The sequence below is a fragment of the Populus alba genome, chromosome 8 (assembly GCF_005239225.2).
Source record: "Populus alba chromosome 8, ASM523922v2, whole genome shotgun sequence".
NCBI lineage: Eukaryota > Viridiplantae > Streptophyta > Magnoliopsida > Malpighiales > Salicaceae > Populus > Populus alba.
This window is the reverse complement of record NC_133291.1, coordinates 13,068,167-13,094,121: the sequence shown is the minus strand read 5'-3', so window position 1 is coordinate 13,094,121 and position 25,955 is coordinate 13,068,167. Positions and strand designations below refer to the sequence as shown.

General features: G+C 28.9%; 2 protein-coding genes across 3 annotated transcripts; one reads left to right on the top strand and one right to left on the bottom strand.

The window, feature by feature from the left end:
* The first annotated feature begins 8,310 nt into the window (after positions 1-8,310).
* LOC118038058 (uncharacterized) lies at positions 8,311-11,805 on the top strand. Of its 2 annotated transcripts, XM_035044350.2 has the most exons (5): positions 8,311-8,652; positions 8,824-9,840; positions 9,942-10,031; positions 10,514-10,590; positions 10,667-11,805. In XM_035044350.2, exons 1-2 carry the CDS (start codon positions 8,463-8,465, stop codon positions 9,282-9,284), a joined length of 651 nt encoding a protein of 216 aa, XP_034900241.1. In that variant the 5' UTR covers positions 8,311-8,462; the 3' UTR covers positions 9,285-9,840; positions 9,942-10,031; positions 10,514-10,590; positions 10,667-11,805. The 2 variants fall into 2 exon arrangements, with proteins under 2 accessions (XP_034900241.1, XP_034900234.1); XM_035044343.2 differs by lacking the exon at positions 10,514-10,590.
* An 8,780-nt stretch (positions 11,806-20,585) lies between these two features.
* LOC118038075 (ethylene-responsive transcription factor ESR1) lies at positions 20,586-22,245 on the bottom strand. The gene has a single exon (XM_035044362.2). It carries the CDS (start codon positions 22,035-22,037, stop codon positions 20,784-20,786), a length of 1,254 nt encoding a protein of 417 aa, XP_034900253.1. The 5' UTR covers positions 22,038-22,245; the 3' UTR covers positions 20,586-20,783.
* Between the last annotated feature and the right edge of the window lie 3,710 nt (positions 22,246-25,955).

Below are 25,955 nucleotides of genomic sequence, written 5' to 3'. Positions count from 1 at the left end.
TCAAGTGGCATGCAATGAATTAGGAATGAGAAATTCAAAGAATCTCGGGTCCAGATGGCCCCACCCTGCAATCCAGAGAAATCGAGCCTTGCCCGTGCCGCCTCCTGTCTGTTCGTTCTTCACTAGCTTAACCTGTCCTATCCTTGTTTTAAAATTATTCAAAAAAAAATTATTTTAATATATTTTTAAATAAAAATATCACTATTAAATCACAACAATTTTTAAATGCTCTCTTAAAGTTTTATTTCTCTTGTTTATATGTGTGTAACCGGCCACCACTGCTGTGATGTCAAGATATCTAACCTTAGTCAATTCTCATGAATTTGATTATTTTTTTAGTTGAAGTATAAAAATTAAATGCTTGTTTGGAAATGCAACCGGTGGCTGCAGTGGAACCTGTGTTTTCAATTTAAAAACAAGGGTTGCGTTGTAGCCGTGTCTATGTTCCCAAACAAACCACTATAGTATTACATAGAACTTGAATGGAAGGTCATATATTCAAAGATACGAGTCCATTGTACTATACTCTTCAGCAGGCTAAACCATTTTTTCTAAACATATAAAAACATTAAAAACACTGGAATTTTTAGCAATGGTATTACACTCGTGAAAGTCAAATCTCTTAACCGATTTTTTATATAGTATTAATTTTTAATTAAATCATATAAAATATATCTTAATGTAAATTAATTGGTTTAATAAGTTCAAAGAATGAGTTTTTTTCAAAAACAATATCGAAACGGTGGTATATTAAATGATATGAATCAGTTCATGAAATTAGTTAGGTTAAAAAAAAATTACAATATATTTTACTTAATTATATAATAAAAATTAAATGCTCGCAATTTCAAGCATCAGTTTTAAAATAAATGTTTGTTCAAGATTACGATAACTCTAAACAAAGCAGGAAAAAAAAAACCATTCACAAAGTCTAGTTCCCAACCAATTCAATATCAATAAATAAGATTGGTAAAATAAAATTTTTTTTTTAATTATTATCAACATTAAGTAAAAGACCAAATTGCCTCTAAAATAATGACTAAACGCTTGAAGTCAAGCTTTAAAAGTGAACATATATATACATAGACAAGTTAAGTGTTGTTTTGTATTTATAGGTGTTATAGTAACTTAACTTTGCAAAAAAGAATAAAATAGAAAGCAATAACCTCAATCAGTTCAAAAATATATAATTCACAATAATTGAGGAGGTTGAATATGAAAGTCATTCTATATATATATAAAAAAAAAAAACTAATAAATTTATTGTTTAAACCCATACTAATTGATTTAGGCAAATAATTTAAACCTAGGTTAATATTTTAAGTTCACAACATGTGAAATTTAAAACTTAGGTTTAATCAAGAATCTCAATTGTTAATTAATCTAATGCAAAACGATGAGATTAAAAAAAAAAATCTTGAATTAAAAACTAACCAAAAACAAAAAAGAAAAAGAAAAAGAATGAGCACCAAACATGAAAGGAGAACAAAATGAAGGGGTGGAATTATAAAAATAAAACAAATTAAAAAACTATCTTAAAAAAATCAAAAGAATAAAAACCAAATCTGATAGAAAAAAATTAAAGGAAGATGCAATTAAAAACAAAATGAAATTTGAGAAATTAATTAAAATAAAACAAATAAAAATCAAGAAATGAGGGGAAAAAAAATGAAAAATAACCTAATGAGCTGACATGAAAATAGGGAGGGCCAAACATGAATTTATAGGAGGAAAAAGAAAGAAAAGATAAAAACAAGATGTCGATGACACATCAAAAATCTGACAACTACTTGCATCGTACAAAAAGAAAAAGAAAACTGAGATGAATCAAATGACATGATGAAATAATATTTTTTACCACAAAAAATTGCTACACTCGTTGCTTGAAGGCGACGGAGCGACTCACACTTTCAATGCATATATCAACAACTTTTTTGTATATTTTTTAATACTACTCTACACTTGAGACCTATACATTATTATAAAAAATCATCTTAAAATTATGAATTAATTTTTTAAGTTAAGCTTTTGAAAATTTGAATTAGAGAGTAATAAAATAGTTATTAAAGATAACAATTCCTGAAAAAAATAATGAAAAGTGTACCACATCCCTTAATAATTAAAAAACAACAAATAAATCAAAGAAAAAGACGGTTTTAGCTTTAAAAAAGCAATTTATTAAGAGGTTTTGCAAGAATAAAACCGTCAATTCATAATTATAAACTACAATAAACAAAAATATATATACAGTTTTTTGCACATATTTTAGCTCTCTCTCTAGTAAAAAGCTTGGAGGTTGAAACCTGGGACGGTAGATAGAAAGATGGGGACCGGGGAAGGTGAGAGAGATTGAAAGAGAGACTTTTTTTTCCCAACCGAGGAGAGACCGGATGCTATGACATCAAATGACAAAGGTTATTTTAGTCATTGACTTACAAAAAAACTAAAGAAAAGTTGCGTGTTAGAAAGAGTGGCCGTGCCTCTATTCTGTCGTGGCCAGTGTCTCAAAGTGTGAACAACATTGCAGCATACTTGTTAAGGTCGGCCAAATATTCGAAAAAAATTAGGATTCGAAACTTGATTTAAGTAAAATTTTTAAATGACTATAAAGAGAGATTTCATATATTATATAAGGAAATATCATAAATATTAATTATCTTAATAAAAATAATTAATCTGAATTTAAATCAATGATCCACTGGTCAGCCCGATCTGTGTTTTAGATGAATTCCTGGATCGGATTAAATTACTGTTTGTCCGAGATTCCAAAATGAGATACATTTTTTGATGAAAAATACAGAGAGCAAGTCAATATCACGAAAACTCGGCCTTTGTGTTGACACGTGTAGCATCACACGCTTTTGAAAAATTCAGCGAAACGACAACCGACCCCCTCGCTGTAGCCTTTAAACTCAGCAATCGACCTAATTGGGTGGTGGTGTGCTGGACAACGAGGTTTCCTCAAACAATTTACAAGTGGCTTACTGGGCCCCTGACACGTGTAAAAGCCATCGTGTGGTCAGAATTTTAACCACATACCCAATCTTCAAATAATTATATTATATACCTGAGCACAATTTATAACAGAGAAGCAGAAGAAAAGACTAGCTAGAAAATAAAGAATCATATGGCTATGCATTTTTTACAAGAAAATTACTACTTTACCCCATATCAACATAACCGCTAGTAAGGCAGTTTGGTTATTTCATAAGCATTCATATGTCATTATCTAATTCACGGGGTCATTATAATAATAATCTTATATTTTAATTGTACAATTAAATTACTTAATTGTATTTGAGATTTATTTTCATTTAATTATTTTAAGGGTTATTCTTGGTTTTTTATATTATTTAAATACTAGAATTACTATATTAACCCTAAAATCATATTTTCTAAGCTTTGCATTGAGGAGTGTTTTTGTCATTTCCTATAGGTTTTATGTTATTACTGAGTTCTAAGTTGGATTATAAGTGATTCAATCTTTTTTATTTTAAAAAAATATTTAAAACAACTCATGCGTCAACATGCGGGACAACTCTGTGCTTTTTGAGCAGCATGTGAGGCTCCATTCGGTCTATTTTGGTTCTTATTCTCTTTATTTTATATATTTAATTTGGATTTTTATGTGAATTTATTTTTTCTTTTTATTTTTACCCTTCAATTCAAAGTTTGATGATATTTAGAGTTAGGTCATCAATGTTTTGATTTTAAATTTTGATTCTTAACCTTTTATCAAAAAAAAATTTTTTTTCAATTTCATACTTTAATCCATAATTAGTATTATTATTTATTTTTTTCAAATTTGATTTTTATTCTCTTGATTTTTATTTTTTTTGTTTCGGATTCTTTTGTTAATTTCATTTTTCTTTTTTATTTTATCATTCAATTAAAAGTTTGATGATATTTAAGGTTAGACCCTCAATGTTTTGATTTCAAAATTTAACTCTTAACCCTTTTGTCAAAATTTAATTTATTCTCAATTTCATCCTTGTATTAATAATCTTGATTTTTTATTTCTTAAAGTTTGGTTTGCATTCTGTTGATTTTTATTCTCGATTTGGATTCTTTTGTATGATTTTTGTTTTTGATTTTTCTATTTAACTCAAAATTTTAAGTTGTTATCTCATTTTTTAGGAATCAATCTGTTATGTGAGTTGATCTAAGTTAATCCAAGTCAAATGAATTTTTTTATATAAAAAAGTAAGAATGACATCATTTAAAAAAAAAAATGAAAATAATCTATAATTTTTTACTCGTTCTTGACTAGATTTGCCATGAGCTTTCAAGTCACATGTGAACTTGTGTTTTTTTTATCATTTCATAACAAATCAATTCTCCTAAAATTTCTTTTTAAATCCGACCTACCATAAACCTTAAGTCACCTAGATCACGGGTCAACCTATCATTTTATTTTCTAGTGGATTATTCCGCTTGCGTGATCCCTCTCGTGAATTTTGACAACCTCACTTAGATTTGTTGGTGTTATTTTAGATTTTTTTTTGTTAAATGATTTTTTCTCCTTATTTTCTTGTATGTTTGGATTCTTGGGGACTGCAAATAGTGATTTTTTTCATTTTTTTTTTTTTTTTTTTTTATAGTGTCAAGTTGTGAATTTTTTCTTTTTTAAAAAACAATATAATAATAGCACTTCAACTTCCTTTTTTCACTGTATACAAAATTTAGCCCAATCCACAATGAAGCAGACAACACCTATCTAGTTAATTGTATGCTAATATCTTCCATGTTAATGCGAACACCCACCACCACACGAAGTGAAATCTGTTTCTGTGAGCCGTGAAGGCAAGGGATTTTCCTTTTCTTCTCCATATGTGGGACCTACAAAATACTAGAATAAAAAAAGTGCCATTTGTAACGTGAAGGGACCAGGCAAGGTGCATGATTCCCTCATCAAAAGGATAAGGAGATAAAGGTGGATATGCTTCAGCACCTTTTGAAAATCACGCAAATACAAGAATTCGGGGATATGCAGCTCTGAGGAAAATGTAGGGCCCCCCCTAGCATGCCCACACAGCTGCTGCCTTTGGATTATTACGTGTCATAATCATTGAAAAAGACGAAGCATGAAATTATAAGAAGAGGAAAATCTTAGCCTAATCCTTCAGAAGTTATCCTTAAAAAGCAGCCGACCTCTTGAAATGGTGCTTCAAATGAAATGAAATGAAAACGGAATTCTATGTCAGATTTTATATGTGATTAGTGATTGTAATTCATAATGCATATAGATAGTGCTAGTTTATAATGTTGTGGTACGCCACGGCTCTAGTTAATTTTCTTAAATAATAAATATTTAAGCCACAAAAAACTATTACTATTGTTATTAAACCTAATTTAAATTTTTTTGATACAACTCTTAATTTTACTCGAATTTAAAATTAAATTATATAAAAATTATCTTGATATGAAGAGTTTGAATTGGCAAATCTATGATTGTTAACTCTAGAATTCATGAGATTAGTCGAAGTACATGCAAGCTGACCAGAATACTTACGTTAATAATAATAATAATAAAAAAAAAAAACCATGGTTGAAAAACCAATTATCAAAGTGAAAAAAGCTGAGAACTTAAGTGATAATTTCATACCAGGCAAGAAAACTTTAAATTAGTCCTTTTTTTAATTTAAAACTTTCCAATCCTTTTAGTTTTAAGAAATCCAATTTAAGCACAAAACTTTATTTTTCTTATTTTTTAGTCATTAGCTTAAGAGATGAGAGAAAAAGTCATTATACTCCGATACAAAGAAAAATTTGTCAATTGACATCAATTTTGACCACAAAAATAATTGTTCATGGTGTCATTAGGTTTCTTTTGATAAGAGTAGTTCCAACAATGTGTTATTTCACTTATAAATTGCATGACAGAGTATAAATATCTAGGCCACTATAAGCCCACCTAGGCCTTTTTTTTTTTTTTTTCAATCTCATACTTCTAGGTTTTTTCTTAAGAAAAATTAATTGAGTTTTTTTTTTAATTTTATTTTAAAACATTTGGTTTATTTTTAATTGATCTCTGTGATTTTTTTATGCTTTCTTATGTGTTCATCATAGTCTCAAATTAACATCCCTCTATTTCATTAGTCTCAAAAAAATAAAAAATTGTTCATCATATGTCTATTCTTGTTTTTTTTATTTTTTTTTATTATTCAAGTTTTTCTTAATTTATTGAATCGACCGAATCACATTCAATTAACTTCTATACAATTTTATTTTATAAAAATAGGTATATAAAATCATATTGTTGTACTTGTATATGCAATTATTTATTTAAGACATCGTAAATCTTTTCTCGAAATCACTTTTCAAAATTTTTTTGTGTTTATTTGTTATCAGAAAAATTGATTAATGAAAAACACTTTCTAGTCAAATAAAAATTTGGCTTGGTTTTAAAAAAAAAATATTTTCCTTTTATTTTAAACGAAAAACACTTTTTAGAAGTTATAATAAATTTAAAAATATTATATTATTTGTTGATTATAACAAATTTGATCCTCAAACTTTTAATTTCTATATTTGTTTTTTGAATTTTTTTTTAATTTCACCCATTAGAATTTGATTTTTATATTAATTTTAATTTTAATTTTTATAATTTTTATTTGCTTTTCTCTTATTATTTTTTTAATTGAAATTTTTTATCTATCAAATTTGGTCAAATGCTTTTGATTGTTACTTATTTTATTTGAAATAATTTATGAAATTGTAATTATTATTATTTTAATTTCATCATTTTTAAAATTTTTTTATATGTTAGATTTAATCTTTATTATTTTGATTGATATTTATTTTATTTGAGATAATTTATGAAATTATATTTTTTTTTCAATTTCATTCTCATTCAACTTTTTAATTTATAAGATTTGTTTCTTATTATTTTAATAAACTTTAAAAAAATATTAATAAATTATTTTTCAGCTCATTTTTCATTACATAACCAAACACTGGAAAATATTTTTCAACTTATTTTTCATGACACTACCAAACATCAAAAAATAATTTACTTTTCAGGAATTTACTTTCCAAAAAAACCATTTAAAAAAACTATTTTCTAGCAAATAAACAGGGTCTAAATAAAAATAATGACAGAATAGTATGACTCATTGTGTAAACCATATTTAATAATAATTGTGTATTTTAGTAGTGTCTAAATGGTTTTATACAAATATTTATGTACGTAAAATGCATTAATTTTTTTTTATATTAAAAAATCATCAAATTTCTTAACTAAATGCTCTTTGAAAATAATTTTTCAACCTAGTCTAAGTTAGAGAGCATTTGGAAATACAGATCAACCCGTGTTTTTAAAAAATATAAATTTTATTTTGTGAAAAGTTAAATTTTTTGTATATTTTATATCGTTTTGATGTAATAATATCAAAAATAATTTTTAAAAAATATAAAAAATTTTATTTTAATATATTTTAACATAAAAAACACTTTACACAACAAACTCAACCCCACTCTACACGGCCCTAATAAATGTGACGACTCCGGCTTCGTTCTTCTTTTCTCTATTTATAAAAGGAAAAGAGTCCGGCCTCGATAGAAGAAAGGACAATGTAGGAAAGCGCATGGTGCTTTGCAGAAAAGCTGCGAGCTCTTCTTGTTTTTTTTTTTTTTTTCCATAACTAATACCACTAAGCACGCAATAGCCTAATACTCGGAAACATTGCTATTAATGATGCAAACAGAAAAAATATATTTCAAAACCTAATTTAAGGATTTTTCAAAACTTATTGTATTTTTATATTAAATTTCTGATACAATAGAAATAAATTTTTTTTTAGAGCTTAACTTATTAATCATCCATTTAGAAATGTGTTAAAGGTTACATTTAAAGTTTATTTTATTTACAAATATTTTTTAAAAAATATTTTTAATAAAAATATTTTAAAAAAATAAAATTCAAATTTTAAATCCCAAACGTCCTTTTAACAAGCCCGTTATAGACCGACGACAAGGAGTCAAAAAGTATATGGTTTGAAGCTATTTAACTTTACTCTTTATCCTAGATTGGGGGCTCTCAAGGAATCGTAACTGACGTAAGCTGAGCCCTGGGGCGGAATCAGGGGGAGGTAGGGACCCGGCTCCTGTAAAATATTTTAATTTCTTTTATTTAGCATTTATATATAAAATAGTATAATATTTTTTTTTTATTTTAAATAAATAATTTTTTTAATAATAAATTTTATTATTTTAATTCTCATCTCCCTATCAAATGATACCAGCTCCGCCCTTACCCCGCAGTCAAGTTACACCCTCCCTTACCAAGGAACCATTTCTATAAATACGGGAAGAAGAGTACCATAGTTAGGCTTGAAGAGGCAGCTCTAAGGCGACTAGCTTAGCATCTTCCTTCAACCTCTTCGCTTCTCAAAACTATCTAGCTCTCTCTCCCTCCTTCTCTCACTAGATCGACTGGACCCCATTTCTCTTATTACTCAAGTATGGTCGGACCTTCACTTGACACCACCAAGCTTCACCTCAAAGCCCCCTCCTCTGCCACCGCCACCGCCACCATCAAGTTCCTCTGCAGTTATGGTGGCAAGATCATCCCCCGTTTTCCCGATGGTAAACTCCGTTATCAAGGTGGCGAGACCCGTGTCATCGGCGTCGACCGTTCCATCTCCTTTGCTGGTCAGTGTTTTCTATATGAATTTCCACCATCTCCCCTTTCCTTTTCTTTTGGTAATTCATGTTTTAGCTTTACCTGCATCAAGTGTTATGCTTTTGTTATGTATGTGTGTGGATATATGATGATGGAGTAAGTGATATGGGGTGGAATATTTTTGCATGTGTGGCATACAGAGTTATTGTTGAAGCTTGGAGAGTTGTGTGGCACATCAGTGAGTCTCCGTTGTCAGTTGCCAAAAGAAGATCTAGACGCTCTGGTATCGATCACCTCGGATGAGGATCTAGCAAATCTCATCGAGGAATACGATCGAGTAGGAGCAGCAACACCGACTGCATCTTTAAAGATCAGGGCTTTCCTTTCGCTCCCGAAAAAAATATATTCTTCCTCTTCCAAATCATCCTCCTCCTCCTCCTCCTCATCCTCCCCACCCTCCCCACCCTCTAATAGCTATGGTGGTGCCACCATTGCTTCAACTTCTACCACTCCAAGGTGCTACTATCATCAGATGTCGAAGCCAGTAGCGTTTTCTTCAAAGAAGAAGACTCCTCCGCCTCCTCAGTATCAATATGGTTACCATGCTCATGGGAATCCTGGCCATATCTACCTTGTTCACAATGGGAATCATTGGCAATAACTGCAGACTCAATTGAACTGAGACCGGACATATTTGGCATATATAACTGGAAAGAACAACGTATAATATAACTAAAGAAACAGAGAAATGGAAAGGGGAACACTGGAGCTTGCAGTAGCTAATATGATCATGAGATATATGTATTTGGTGACTGTAAATCGTTAAGAAGGGATTGCTTTTTTTGGTCCTGAAAATGAATGAATTTCCAGTCCAATATTTAGTTTGGGTTCAAAAGCTTTTTGTGATGGTGGGTTTTGGATCATCTTTTCCAGTACTACTGTGCATAACAGCTCTTTCTTTCGTTCCTTGCCAATTCCATCGCCCATTCGCGTCCAGTAGATGCCTTATGTTGTTTGCAAGATCCTTCCTAGTTGCGTTGGGTGCCGTGCTCTCCTCCTTATCCATTATTTTTCTCGTGGCTTGATATTAACCTGCCCATCACCCATCATTTATGTGTTGCTGCGTTATCGATCTGTATCGTCTTCCCTAGTTCGCTTTTCATAGTTCCCGTTGCAAACAGTTTCCTTCTCTGTTCTATTTTTTGGCGTGTGTCGTGGTTCGTGTCTGTTTTCAATACTTTACTCTCTTTTTTTTCCTGATTTGTTATTGATTTTTACTAAGTTTTCTAATCACTCTGTCGATCATTTTGAATTGCAGGTTGAAGACGAGGAGCTTAAAGGAATAAACTTCCAAGATGACAAAAAAACATTTTAATGAAGGAATCCATATGGTGCGCAATCGGCTAGTGTAAGTTCTTGGGCTTTTTTTTTTTTTTTTTCAAGTCTCACACCCTCTCATGATTCCAAAGTGATAATATAAAAAATTCAAAAAAAAAAAAAACATTTTCATATCCTTTAAGTTAAAAATCACTTTTGAAATTTTAATTCTGATAATATATTCCTGGAAGACAGCACTCTTCATTTTGCTACTCCATTAAATAATCTTTCATTTATGATTCAGTCAATTCCCTAATTGAACATTTGGCTCCTCCATTGTCGATTTTCCAAGCAATACAGAGAATTTAGTCATTTCTCTGGTTCAAGATAGTCAAATCCCTGTTTTACGTGCTTAGTTAGTACTCTGATCCAGTAATCATCACCTTCAAATTTCAACACCATTATCTTCCCGACTTTCATATTTTAAAAGCTGCAGCAAGCTAGTGTTATACGACATTTAATCCCTTGTTTTCTTGCATAAATGGTTTTCTTCCTCTTTGTGATTTGTGATAGACTGACACTGGTGATAGTGAATCATGCATGGGTCATAGCTAACTGACCAGATACAACTATGGAGTAATAATCCAAAGGTGAGATCGGAAGAAATTTGATTTTTTTTTAATTTTTTAATTTTAAACTATATATTTTTTCTTTTTATGTTTTCAGGTCTGTACATTTTTAAATAAAAAACATACCGCTGTGACGCTGGAATGGAAAAGGTTGAACATTGGGGAGAGCTGCGAGAGTTTCCCTTGCCATGGCGATGACAGCTTATAAACATATTAAATGGAAAACATATACAACATTAAACAAGTGATAATTTAAAAATATTATTCGGAAGGCACAAATTAAGAGACCCTTGTCGAGCTAATGATTTTATTCCAAGAAAATAGTTTTCTTTTTTAAGAGAAAAATAACTTCATCAGAGATTTTTTTTTCTTTTCAAACCAGCATAGTTGAATTTTTTTTTAAAAAAAATAGCAGAGTTTAGATAATTAAAAATTCATTATCAATAACACAAGAAATTAAAAAAAAAAATAAACACTTGCGTTTCTAGTAATAAAAGCAACCTCTTAAATTTATCAAGTTTATGCTATTTCTAGTAAATATTAACTGAACTATTCATTCAAATTGAATTGTTTTTTATTTTCTGAAAATGTACTAATTTGCAAAAGAAAATCCTAATATTAAAAGAAGAAGAGCACTAACAAGAAAGGATCTCCACACACTTAGCATTCAAAGGAAGATTCTTATAGCATAGATTGATTGAAGATGCTCTCTCTAATCCTGTGAACCAAGCAAAAGAGTTGAAGGGGAGTCCCCACCGCCATGTGCGATCCTTTCCTCTCCTTCCTTTTCCAAATGATCAAATCAGATGCCGCTGTCACCGTCACCACCCACCAAGAGCTAGGAGTCGTTTTCAAAAGAACGAAAGGACCAGCACCACCATATCTCCATAAGAACTTAAATCATGGATCCCACAGTCAATAATCCACGCTTGTGAGACTGTAAGGAACATGGGAATGCAGTGGGAAGATTTGAAACTGACGACGACGGGCTTGGATTACTGGTGGCCTACCCTTGAGAAGGAGAGCGAGCAAGATGAACGGTATGATCTACAGCGAAGAGATAAAAAACAGAGAGGCGGGAGAGGTAGGGAGCTAGAAGACTGTTTTTGGGTCAATGCTTGCAGGGTTCTTCCACTACCTATGGTTAATTTCATGTTCAAAACATTCCTTTTCTCTTATTAATGTTATTATTTTATCTAATTTTCTAGATTAATATAAGTATCCAGTTAATTTAAATATATTTTAACTAATTTTATAAGTTTTAAAATTAATAATTAAATAAATTTATAATAGCTCTGAAATTTATAAAATTTTAACTAATAAAAAAATAAATTTAAAACTTAATTAATTAAATTACACTTTTAAAATTTATTTTATATATTTTTATCTTTACGGCTGGTGAGTGGCATGTTAAATGTTATTTTTCATGTATAAAGAATTTCATACATGTTAAATCTAATAAAATATTAATGAAAAAAAATAAAAGGAATCCAATAAAAACTAGAACATAAAAAAAATAGAATATAAACAAAGTATGTTTTTTGAAATATATTACGATTTAAATTGAAGATTAAATAAAAATTAGAAAAAGCAAGGAGAGAAATTAATTTGTTCCACAGTCATTTGAATCATCTTGCTCCTTACAAATCCGCATGGTTAACCAAGACAGTTAATGACTATGTTTCATTTGCATGTCTGTACTATTGAAAAGGCCCATTGGAACTTCTGCTTTGTTTGTTGATGTTAAAGAATTAATTTAATTTAAAATTTAAAATTATTAATTATTAAATAATATTTTAAAATATAATTTATATTATTTTCTAATAAATTTTTTTAAGTAAAATCTCTTTACTTGAAACTTACATAAATCCATACTATTTTATATTTAATTTTTATATATATAAAAAATAGAAATAATAAAATTTTAAACTTGTAATTGTTTAATTATTAAAGTTCTGACATATTAAAATTTTAATTTAATTAACATTCAAGTATTATATCAGCCTTTATCTTCGATTCTTCCCGTGATAGATTTGAAGAAGAGGGGGAAAATCAACGAAAATTAATTAACTTGATACTCAATTATGTGCAAGTAAATCAATATCAATATCGAGAGATTATTATACATTTAAAAGACTTATTATAAGCCCATTTCAATAGGAAAACTTTGTGACCCAGCAAGATTAAGCCCAATATAGCTGAATCCAAGTCAGATTAGAAATCCATTTCAAATAAATTTAATGGGTTTATTTAAAACAAATTAAAAAGTGTTTAGGACGGTGTAAATATTTTTTATTTAATTTTTTTTATCTATAAATATATTAGAATAATATTTTTTTATTTTTAAAAATTTATTTTTGATATAAATATATTAAAATTATCTAAAAAGTTCGCTCCATGATCACACACTCTAATTGATATATTTATATATATATATATATATAATTGATTTTATTTTCTTGTTGTTTTTACTAAAAACATATATAAACAATCTCCTAAACCTTCCAAGCACAAATCTAAACTCAAAAGCCATTTATATATAAAAAAAATCAATACAAATTTTAAATCTAAAATTTTTAGATCAAAATAATTAAATCAGCATATTTTTCTATACAGATGACAAAATGATTTAATTTTAATATTTATGAATCCGTCTAGGAGTTTTTATTTGATAGTCTTAATTGCCGAATTTAAGTTTGAATTCCAATGAAAATAAATTTCTCACTCTTCTTTATTTATTTATTTATGATTTTTTAAGAATTAAGAAATAAGAAATATTTGTACACAATCAATGCTCAAGATTATAAAGTGAACACAGGCACAAATCACCCTACCCTGAACCTATCATCATAATGTGAATAGGAATATACGGCCACGGTTTACTTTTCTTGATTCACAGCTGTCAAAATAGTCCTCTCGATTATTTTTTTAGTTAATTTTCTTAAATAACCCCAGTGTGCTTTGAATTTACTCAATTAAACCCTTTTCTCCAAGTTTGTTCAAATAAACCCCAACCCCGAGAACAAGGCAATTATTAAAAAAATGTCTTAAACATACCTCAAGAAATCACAAATTCAAAGAACACTGGTAATGCATGCTTTGGCATGCAAAAACTTACCTTGGACGGGAGGATTTCCCAAGGCTTTGGATTGTTTTGGGTCATTAAAATAGGTGTCCCTCGCATGCAGGTGGCAGGGCTGCCGACGGTGCAGGTGTCAGATAAGGAGCGACGGATCATGGACGGAGCTGGCATGCACGCATGAAGCAGGTTGGAGCCTTGGAGGCTGGGATTGAGAACGTTGAAATGGATGATCAAGTCCTCCGATGATATTAGAATTTATTTTGGCAGAAACGGAAAGGGTTACAGAGCAATAACTCCTGCAGGCTTTTAGTTTCAACCAAGAGAAAGCATATATATATATATATATATATATATATAAACCAGAGAAAACAACAACTCAGGGAATAAAGAAGGTTTGATTTGGAACAAGCTAGTCAGGAGAGGTCTGTAATAGCTGAGTTATCAATTATGCTGCCTCCTCTTCTTTTTTTTTTTTGATAACTGCGAATCATTCCCCAGCATATAAATAAATTAAATGTGTTTAGCGTGGTTTTATATATATATATTAAAAATATATTAAGATATTTATTTTAGATTTTTAAATTTTTTGGATAATAACACATGATAATTAAAAAAATTATCAATTTAATATTTTTTAAGTAAAATATATTTTTAAAATGTACACAGCAACTTCAAATATAAAAGCAAAATGTGTCTACGATGGTGTTTTATATTGTGATGGTAGTTGCTTTTTAAAAATAAAATTCACTTAGAAATAGATAAAAATAAAAAATTATATATTTTTTAAACATTATTTTTAATATTAGTACATTAAAAAAAAATTAAAAACACAATAGAAAAAAATAATTTAAAGAACAAAATTTAATTTTTTTAAAAGCATAGCAACTACAAAAATTAAAAGTGTTTGGAAGAGTAATTATAATTGTTTTTTTAAGTATTTTTTACTTAGAAATATATTGAAATAAATATTTTTTTTATTTTTTAAAATTTATTTTTAACATTTGTATATTAAATTTTTTTTAAAAATATTAATATTAAAAATATGTAAAGCAAATTGAAACCACAAAAGTTTCAACCTTTGAAATATTTGATTGGGTGGGTAATCCGTATTCCTTACACAAACACCCAAATTTTGCCATAAAAAAAATGACTTATCAATCAATCTTTTCACTATCAACTCAAAAATAAAAATAAATAAAATTTTTTGCCTTGCGTAAAGTTACCAAAGAATTATTAACATCTTTGAATTTTGAAAATTCTAAATTGACCCACATTGTTTTATTTTTTTTAATGAGATGTATAAAATAATCTTATTTTTGAGTAAAATGTAATTATTAAATAAAGTTTGTTATGAAGATAATTTAATAGGATAGGTAACTTTCGCTATCCCTTTTATTAGTTTGTTTGGAAATATAGGAAAAATTATTTTTTAAGGTGTTTTTTGTTTATAAATATATTAAAATAATATATTTTTTATTTTTTAAAATTTATTTTTTATATCAGCATATCACAAAGATCTAAAAACACCAAAACAATAATTTAAAGCTAAAAAAAACTCAAAATTTTTCAAAAACATGATTTGACAACCATGTCAAATAAAGCCTAAATTTCATATCCTCAGCTACTATTGATGCTCCTTAATCCGTAGCAGCCTCCTTTCTTCTTCTATTGTTTTCTTCTATTTACTTTATTTTTATATCAACTAATTAAGATTAATAAATGTTTTCTCTTTATATTTTACTAGTTATTGGTTTGGCACCTCGCCGGGGATCGAATAATCTTTCTAGAAAAAAAAACATAAATACACAAGCTTTTCAAATGCGTTTTCTTGCAACAAAAATCTTTTAATTATAAATAAAAAATCACATGTATATAATTTTCTCAAAGACAAATGAATTAATTTATTGGTGTTATTAACATGTTTTTTGACAACAAGTAAAAATATAATTATGAATAAAAAAATAAATGTTTATATATAATAAAATATAGTGAAGATGATATGTGTTAATAAAGATTCATAAGATCTCAAGCTCATTTTTAACGTAATAGAAAAATAAAATAATATTACAATTGCTATATTATAAAACATTTTCCTGAAGTTTTTGTATACTAATTTTTTTAAAAGTGTAGATAAAAAAACAAATTACAAAATAATGACATTAAGAATATGCCAAGTATGAAGTGATAAATATTCTAAATGTAACGATTAAGAAATTACTTTTTTTTTTTCAAGAAAGTGTAAAGGAAAAAAAATAAAAAATTTTCATAAAAAATAAAGATAAGAAAAAAAAAGTGATAAATAGACAAAGTATAAGGTGAAAAAAATATCATGTATAAAGAAAAAATATAAGAAAAACTTGTTTTTTTTTTTATAAAAAAAAGAGCAAATTACAGATTAATCAACTCTACAGTATCATCTATGGTAAAAAAAATTGAAAAAAATTATATGGTGTCATTTCTAAGATAAAAGATAATTTCCTTTAAGTACATATATCATTTTGTACAACTAAGTCCACCATCCCGACATGCAACTCACACTAAAATTTATGGATCCATGAAAATATACATTCTCATTACTTGGTTTTGGAAATTAAGTAGTATCCCTACATGAAACTAGGTTCGGCCTATCAAGAACCTGAGAAATCTGAGGCCCTTCGAATTATAAAAACTTGTGCTTGTAAATGGAATTGGTCAAACTCGAATGACCCATCTAGTCAACTCAAAGCATGGATGACCGAGCATTACCTAGGTGAGATTCAATTTCTTTTTAATAAATCCTAAAAATATAAAATTAATTTATAAATATTTGATTTTGCATATCATTTTTTATATCTTATATCAATATGGATTGTTTAGTAAATTTTTAATGTGTGATAACTATACTACATTTCACGTTTCTATTTTATACTCTATATTATATTTGATGTCTTGAATATTTTTTTATATTGTCTACATCCACATGTATTGTTTTTTTTTTTTTTCAATTTGGGATAACTATATATAACTTACATTTAAGTGGATTGTTTCTTAAATTTTTTATGTGAGATGAGTATATTACACTTTATATTTTGTTTTCATAGCCTATATTCACATGGATTGTTTCTTAACTTTTCGACATGTGATTAACTATACTACACTTCATGCCTCACTTTTTTTATAACTTACATCAACATGTTTTGTTTTATTAAAACTTTTTTTATATGGGATATTAAAACCTCAAACATAATTTTTTATTTTATTTTTTTAGGTTGATCCAGGTCAATACCGGTCCGAGTTTCATAACTATGATGGATGCCATAGGTATTAAACCCTAGCTTGCAATTAGCCTGGTCAAACCCAGGCGACTAGCAAAGGTTTACCCCAAACTTGGGTGGCCCAACATAACCCTGGTGAGATCAGGCTTCTTCTTCTTCTTCTTCTTCTTTTTTTTTTATATATTTTAAATTTTTTTAATAAACCTTAAAAATATAAAATCAATTATGAATACTTAACCTCACATGTTGTTTTTATAGATTACATTCATATGAATTGTATTTTTAACTTTTAGATGTGAGATAACTATATATATAACCTAAATCTACATAAATTGTATTTTTAACCTTTAAATATGAGATAACTATATATAACTTATATATACCTGAATTGTTTCCTAACTTTTTAATGTAGAACAATTGTGTTATACTACACTTCACATTTATATTTTATATTCTACATTCACATGGATTATTTGTTAATTTTTTGATATATAATAGTTATACTACACTTCACATTTTTTTTTATAGCTTACATTCACATAAATTATTTTTTAATTTTTTAATATGAAATAACTATATATAACTTATATTCACATGAATTTTTTATTAACTTATCAATATGAGATAATTATATCACATTTTATGTTTTATATTTATTTTTTATAATTTATATCTCATGCAATGTTTCAATTTTTTTTTCTATGTAAAGTATTAAAAACTCAAACATAATATTTTTTTTCTGGGTCAAACTGTATAATTTAAGATCCAGCTCCTTAACCGGGTGGACACCCTGGGTAGATTTAATCCACTTCGCTGTGAAGTAAAACCCTAAAGATTATATTTAAAAATTAAACTGTAGCGTGTTTAGATATATAATTTATAACGGTGTCAAATCTGGTGGCGGGGAAGCAGCCAGATCATTGTTGCCACCGTCCTGCTCGTGAAAGGAAAGCCTCAGCCACCTCGGGCAACCGTGGGAAGTGGATGAGTTACAGTGCATCAAGACTGACACTAGGGTCATAACTAGATCAGAAGAGAAAGGACCCACAGGATATGCTAATGTACGAGATGGGTATGCGTATCTGGTTATTCTGGCAAAGAGGAATTGATCAGTACGGATGATGGTTGCAGCAGTGATGGATTTTAATTAATGCTGAATCTTCCAACATTTGTACGCTTCCTTGTCGGAAGAAACTATTCCAAGCGTGGGACTGGGTACCGTTAAAAGTTGTAAATGTCGTCCATAACTGCAACATTAATTTCGATAATATTAGACTCTATACCTAATTAATATATTATTATTATGAATAAATAAGTTTGCTACAGTACTTCAATTATATTTATTTAAAATCATGTCATAAAACAATGACAGATTTTGGACAGCTGACTAGGAGATTAATTAACAATTAAATAACTTTTAATCCAAGAGTGAATACTTAATTTCTTTTAATCTAAGAGTTTTATAGTTTTTTTAATAAAAAAAACTTGATTTTAATAAGCGCTGAATATTCTTTATTTTACTGCTTTTTTCTTTCTATTTTCTTAGATCTTAACTAGCCAAAATAAAACATAAAATTAACAATATTAAACATGTTCAAAATAAATAACTCAATCTTAAATAATGTTCAAAATCAAACTTAAAATTCATCAAGAAAAAAATATGTGCTCTTAAAAGTCTAAAAGTGGAATATATATGATGATAAAATTAACAATATTTTTTAAAAAACTTTAAAAATCATTATCTTACAGAGGGGGCTTGTTTGACATTGGATCAAGGAAAGAACTTAATCTACGTGCAGAAAAGTTGCTCCAATAACTAAGGATATCCGTTACTATAACACTTCAATATATAATTATAATTTTTTTATAAGATAAAGTAACAAATTATTATAATAGTCATATAGATTTATATAGTTGTTTTATGTTCTAAATATATTAAAAAGAATGGCAATACATGTAAAATCACCATTTATTTCTAGCACTGCTATCGAGTATTAAGAATTGAAAAATATAAGAGAATTATAAGGAAACAGATGCGTGCATGGATGTCTCGGCAGTGTTTGGGAACGCAGTTCAACCTATTTTTTTAAAAAATTTTAAAAGTTTTTTTTTATTAAAATTAAGTGTGGTTTATACTTTTTGTATCGTTTTGATGTGCTGATATCAAAAATAATTTTTTAAAAAATAAAAAAATCATTGGCATGCATTTCAGCATGAAAAATTATTTGAAAAACAACCACTACCACACTACCAAATACACTCTATATATCAGACTCAGTTCAGTTAATCTAACATAGGTTTGGTTTGGTTCACAAATCATGAACCTTAACTTGAACATATAAACTAAAATTTACAGGTTCAGTCTGAATCCAATCTAGCTGTTATCAAGTTCAGTTACTGTACTTCTCATATACTATTCATGAGATAAGGTTCGGTTCTTAGGTTTATAGATTCTCTTAATTAAATATTATTATAAAGTGTTAACTAAAAAAGAATGAAAAATTAAAGGAGAAAGAAATAACATCAAATTTATACTCTTCTGTTTAATTAAGAGAGTAGTTTGGAGTAGGATAATGATTACGATTTAAAATGTTTTTTTTTAATATACATAAAAAATATTTTTATATTTTTTTTAAAATTATTTTTTATATCAGCATATTAAAATAATTTAAAATTATATAAAAATAATAATTTTAAATAAAAATAATAATTTTAAATAAAAATAATTTATAAAATTTTAATTACTTCCAACACCACTGGAGTCATAGCCAAACTCAAGTTAAGACCACAAATTCTTGATAATAAAGAGCTTAACACCAAGGAAAATGAACAAATCTTGAGGGGTAGTGGCTTAAACAAAAATAAATCTCTCAATTTTTCTTCAAAGCTCATACATATATCATATAAATTGTCTATTTTGCACTTGTCTGGCAACAAATTCATGTGAGCTCAAAGCTATATAAAGGGTTTTGAATTCCAAGGTAAAGGGGTCTCCTCTCTCTCTCTCTCTCTCTCTCTCCCCGCTCTATTATGCAAACACATTGAACATGTTCTCTGAAGGCTCTCTCCCTCTTCAGTGAATGCTAACTTAAGCACCATAGTAGCATACTCTTTATTTTGGAAGTCTGGGAGATTTATACTAATTACAGCATGGTAAACGAAAAAAATGGCGTTCTGGGATCTCTGGTTCTTCAATGATGCTATCCGAACGGAACTCCTCGCTTCCCAGAAGAAACTTTATCTGGTACTTATCATTTAGTTCTTCTAAAATTAAAATCAATCGTACGTGGGCGGTGCAAAAAAAATAATAAATAGTAGAAAAAGAAAATACGAGGGACTACAATGATCACTTGCAACAAAAACTGGGGAAGGCATGGATACCAGTGGACAATGTAAGGTACCATTTTTATATTTTTCCCAGGTAGTAGCTAGCTAGTTTATCCCAGGCACAACACCGGATTCTACGAATGATCTTCAGCTTACCCATTTAGCTAGGGTTTACTTTGATACATTCCGAGGAAAGAACCAAAAATGAAAATAAACTGGCTGTACACCGTAGCAGTAAAAAAGAACACTAAGCGAAGCATAAAGCCGAGTAAAAACGACCTTTTCAGATCCAAAGTCAACAATGAACACATATGACAGAGAGAGAGAGAGAGAGAGTGCAGAGACCATTGTAAACAAAACACGAAATTAACTTAAATATAACCCGGTTCCGGTAGACTTAAAGAGTTGAGAGGATATATAACATATATAATGATCAGCTTAATTTAACAAAATTTCCAGGAGGAAATCGTAGTAACTTAAGCTATATAATCTTTTGAATTTAAGTCTTATAACTAAACATTAACTAATAGACGTTGCACCGAAACAAGACCTCAAACATTCTGGAACCTAGCAGCAAAGGCACTCATACGATCTGGGTACTGAAAAGTGTCATCTAAGATGGAGTCCGGACCCATCTGATGATTGATCAATGGCATCTCATTACAGTGCGGAAGTTCATGAGAACTAACCCCACTGTAACAACCCTCAATTAGCTGCCCCGACCTTATTCCTTGATGACCAAGATAAGGATCATGGTGCTCATTTTTAACAAAGTACTTCTTCATGCCCCTCCTCGACCCATCAAGTGACTGATTAACAGATACTATTTCAGACGTTGGTGCAGCTATTAACTCTCCAGAGCTTTCTGAAGACGCAATCTTGTCAGAGGAGTGTTTAGGGAAAAACCCTTGAATAATCTCTTGCAACAAACCAGAATCGGATGGTTCTTGTGGAAAAAATTCCAACTCTTCAGCTTTAGCGTCGGGCCTTTTCAGGTCTCCAGGAGTACTATAATTCTGATGAAACTCCATGTGCGGTAGAGTAGTGACAGTTGAGTCTCCTAAAGAGATATTAAATGAACTAGAAATAGTGTTAATGGAAGGATTCACCAAATAACCACCTAAGAAATTGCTAGGATCAGAATTGGAGGACCCATTGATGCATGGAGAGTGATCAGAAAAAGGTTGGGGATGATTATGAGACGACGAACCTGAAGGGGAGTGAATGAAATCACGGAGAAAAAGCATATTCAGAGAAGTACCAGCAATACTGTCACTAGTACTCCTATGCGGTGGAGACCCACCAGCAGAGAGGTCACCAACATGAGGGTGACCGAGAGAAGAGCAATTTGAAGAGGATATAGTATAGTGGCGAGGGGGCAGATGAGATGAATTTGAGAAAGTAAACGGAGGGAGCAAGTTATGAGCAGGGTCAGGTGTTGCAGAATGAGCATCTGGGTACACGAAATTAGTCCGAGCCTTGAGACCACGCATTGCTAGAGCTGCATAATCATAGGCACAAGCAGCTTCCTCAGCGGTGTCAAAAGTGCCAAGCCACCGCCGTTCCTTGGACTGAGGATCCCTTATCTCGGCTGCATAACGACCCCATGGCCTCCTGCGGACGCCACGGTACCTCATGTTCCCACCAGTACCACCACTTTCTTTCAGTGACCTTTTGTTTGTTGCGGTGCTAGCGGTGTTGGCAGGTGCAGATTTCTTCTGGAGATCCGAGATGATGGGCTCGTGTAGGATGGTTTCTAGTGTATGGCTCGATATTCCGTCGAGCCTTCTAAGCGCTTCTTCCATACTTTAGGAACGCTTGAAGATGCGTGCTTTACAGATGAAATTGAAGAAGAAAAACAAGCCGCTCGAATGGATGAAGGAGGGTGATGTCGGCGATTTCAAGACTCTGCAGTTTAACACCTGGACTTCGGGATTTGCATAGTGTATTTATAGCTGGAGATAGCTCTAAAATATATATACATAGGGAGCTAGAAATTTGAAAGCGACGAAAACTCAATCGTGCTGCATGGTGCAGCACAAAAAAACATTGATGTAAAAGATAGAAACGATTCATCTGTCTCCTCTCTGACCCTTTTTTTTCCTTTTAATTTGTCATTTTTTAGATAATAATGAAGCTAAAATATGTGTTATTAAGACTGATTAATGACTCAACCGACAGTTTGTTTCTAAGCAATTGGTAATTTTGGTTTAGAATTTCTCTTATTTGATAAGTCAAACAGCTTAGGTTTTCACTAAACCGCTATTAACTAAAAATACTCTCATAAATTATTAAAGTACGAGTCTAGTTTTGGGATGTTAGGGTTTTTATTTCAATCTTTTTTCAGCAAAACTTTTCGTTTTTTTAAAGCATTTTTTCCGATTATTATTCCTTGTTTTTGTTTTTTTGGGGATGTGTCCATTGAATAATGTGCTCCCTATGGATTTACTCTGGACCACCCTACCCGTGTGCAAGGACACTTATAGAGACCAGGGTTATTGGCATTGCTTCGTCACATTCATTATGTAAATAGTATTTTATTAAGTATTAATTACTATGGTGTTTAAAAAAAAAAATTTGAAGTTAATCCGATTGTTCTCACTCGAGTTTAACAGGATTTTTTTTTATTTTTTTAATTAATTTAATGTAATGATCTTAAAAATTATTTTTAAAAGATAAAAAATATTATTTTAATGTATTTTGAACATAAAAAAATATTTAAAAAAACAACTACAACTACACTTTCAAACAAACAAAATTAACTCATCATTTAGTTTAAAACCAAACTAGCCCCAGCCAGATATCTGTCCGGAGCCGAATTCTAAATTATTAAATCCCAAGTTGATCTTGCTAATTATTACAATTAATAAGCATTCAAAATATAATTAATAAAAGATTAAATATTCTCTTAAGAAAATGTAAATGGGAGAATAGTTTTTTGAATTATAATAGTGGTTATTTTTTAAAGTGGTTTTTTTTTACTTGAAAGTACATTAAAATAATATTTTTTTTATTTTTTAAAATTTATTTTGATATCTGCATATCAAAATAATACAAAAATAAACAAAATCATTTGAAGCAAAAAAAAAAAATCAAAGATTTCAAAAACTCTTTTGAACGAAAAAATAAACATGCTCATTAAAAATCATTTTTTTGGGAAAAAATATTATATGCAGTAAAAAGATAATTAGCCCACACAATGTTAGGGGTAAGATTTAGTTTTTCTTTAACATAAAATAAATGTCTTGACATTGCTAAAAAAATTATGTGGGGATTGCTTTAATGTGAGTCGATTAATTTAGTGGGATCAAAGATAACATATATAACAGATAAAAATATAATATAATTTAAAATAAATATTCAAGATAATATTTTTTTAATAAGTATTAAGACAATAACACATTATATCAATTTATATTAGCCTAGATTAAGTTGTTAATTCACATACCAAGTTATGAAATCATGATAACCTCATAAAAAGCGAATCAAATCAAATTATAAAGTTTAATTTTCAATAAACTCAATGTTAAAGGATAAAACTGGAAAAAAAAAATAATAACTAAAAAAGAACCAAGAAAATGACTCGAGTTAATTCAAGTTCACTTGCCAAACCTACGATCCTGGTCATGAGACGAGGATAACCCAATAAAAAACAAATCAAAATAAGTTATGAAACTCAGTTCTCAATCAATCTAGTTTTTAAAGATGAAATTTTAAAAAAATTAATTAAAAAAGATTAATTAAAAAAACTAAAAAAAAAGACTTGGGTCCACCGCAGTCAACCTGCTAAACCCGTGACTCGAGTTTTGGGATGAGGATAGCCTCTTGGAAAACAAACTGAAATAAAATCACAAAGTCTAATTCCCCATTAATTCAACATTGAATGATGAGAATGAGAAAAAAAAGTTAATTGAGAGAAAAACAAAACTCGAGTTAGTCGAGTTAACTCGTCAAATCCACAGTCTGGGTCATAAGTATAAGATAACCTCATTAAAAGTAAACCAAAAAATATTATGTAGTCTAATCCATAGTAAACCAAATATTAAAAGATAAAATTAAAATTAAAAAAAATAAAAAATAATAATTAAAAAGAACACTATTCAAGTGAATAGTTTTTTTTTTAGCATAAAATAATTTAAATCGTGTAGGGGTTGACCAGATATAATGTGGTTGACCTTGCGAATCACAAAGCAACTTATACAAACCGTAAAAACATACTTTGATTTTTTTTTTTTAAGATGATGTTTTTTTAATATTAAGATAACAACATATGATATTGACTCAGGTTAACATGTCAAATTTATGATCTAAGTTATGAGACCAAGATAACCCAATACAAAACAAACCGAAATAAATCATGAAGTTTAATTCCTAATTAAACACGTTATTAAATGAAAAAAATATGAAAAAAACTAATTAAAAAAAACTGAGTCAATTGCGTTAACCTACCAAATTCATGACTCGGGTTATGAGATGGAGACGATCTATTACCCGGGTCATGAGACATGGATAATCACTTAAGCACTATTTATAGGTAATGAAGCCAAAATAGCATAATAAAATATAAATAAAATAAATTATAAATTTTAATTCTTAATCAATTTAATATTAAAAAATAAAATTGAAAAATAACTAATAAAAAACACTTGATGGTTAACATGTGATTTTATGATAACTTTATAAACAATAAATATATTATCAAAATAATGAAATTAAAAAAAAAAGAAAAAGAAAAGGCAAATCACTATTTAAATGAATAGTGATATACGAGAGGAGTGCACTAAATCCTCTTCTCTTCTAATTTAATTTGTGGTTGGGAGGTGCCAATTTACTGTAAGAATTCCCAATTTCAAACGAAGCGTCCAATGCCAACTATAAACTCTGCTGCAAAGTAATTCTCTTCCGACTGTTTCCAGGAGCAATAAAGAGCCAGACGGTGGCTTTGACGGGAAAAACTGTTGTCTTTTTGGGGTTACTTAAAAACTCATCATACATACTACTAGTGATGTGGTTTGAACTGGAGAGAGTAATGATTTCAATGTCTTTGCATTTATTCCTATAATTTAATTTCCATTTCCATGAAAAAAATGGTTTTCCTTTCAATTTCACCCCCTTGTACCTTGGAAATTTTAAAAAATAAAGCAAAAGATATTTGTATTGGCAGTTATTTTTTAAAAATATATTAAAATAATATTTTATTTTTAATAATTATTTTAATTATTAGTTCATCAAGAAATCTGAAAATATTAATCTAAAAAAAAATTAATTTTTTTAAAATACTTTTAAAATATAAAATTAACAAATAAAATATATATTCTATTAAAATCCTAGTGGTAAAGGACTCAGTGTTTTCAGGCTAAGGAGGTAAGTCTGCTAACTTATTTGCTCCTGAAACCTTCTATATATATATATCTCCATCGAATATCTAGTAATAGGGCATGTTTAAGAAGAGTGTAATAAAATGTATTTTTTAAAATTGATTTTTATTTAGAAATATATTAAATTAATATTTTTTTTAAAAAATATTTTTAATATTAACACATCAAAATAATAATAAAATTTAATTTTTTTTTAAAATACAGTTGAATAAAAACGTGAGAGGTTAAAAACACACTTTGGTTTTTGTTTCTTTGTGCTCTCCTTGAATTTAATTTTGGCATATGTTTGCAATTTTCATTCTTGCTTTGTCCATGCCTTATTGCAATTGAGTTTGCAACTGTGTG

What these genes read in the sequence shown, in the direction of transcription:
- LOC118038075 (XM_035044362.2), bottom strand. Translation starts at nt 22,037, where the DNA reads ATGGAAGAAGCGCTTAGAAGGCTCGACGGAATATCGAGCCATACACTA.
- LOC118038058 (XM_035044343.2), top strand. Translation starts at nt 8,463, where the DNA reads ATGGTCGGACCTTCACTTGACACCACCAAGCTTCACCTCAAAGCCCCC. An exon ending in CCGTTCCATCTCCTTTGCTG is followed by an intron (nt 8,653 to 8,823) that starts GTCAGTGTTTTC and finishes TGTGGCATACAG; the next exon opens with AGTTATTGTTGAAGCTTGGA.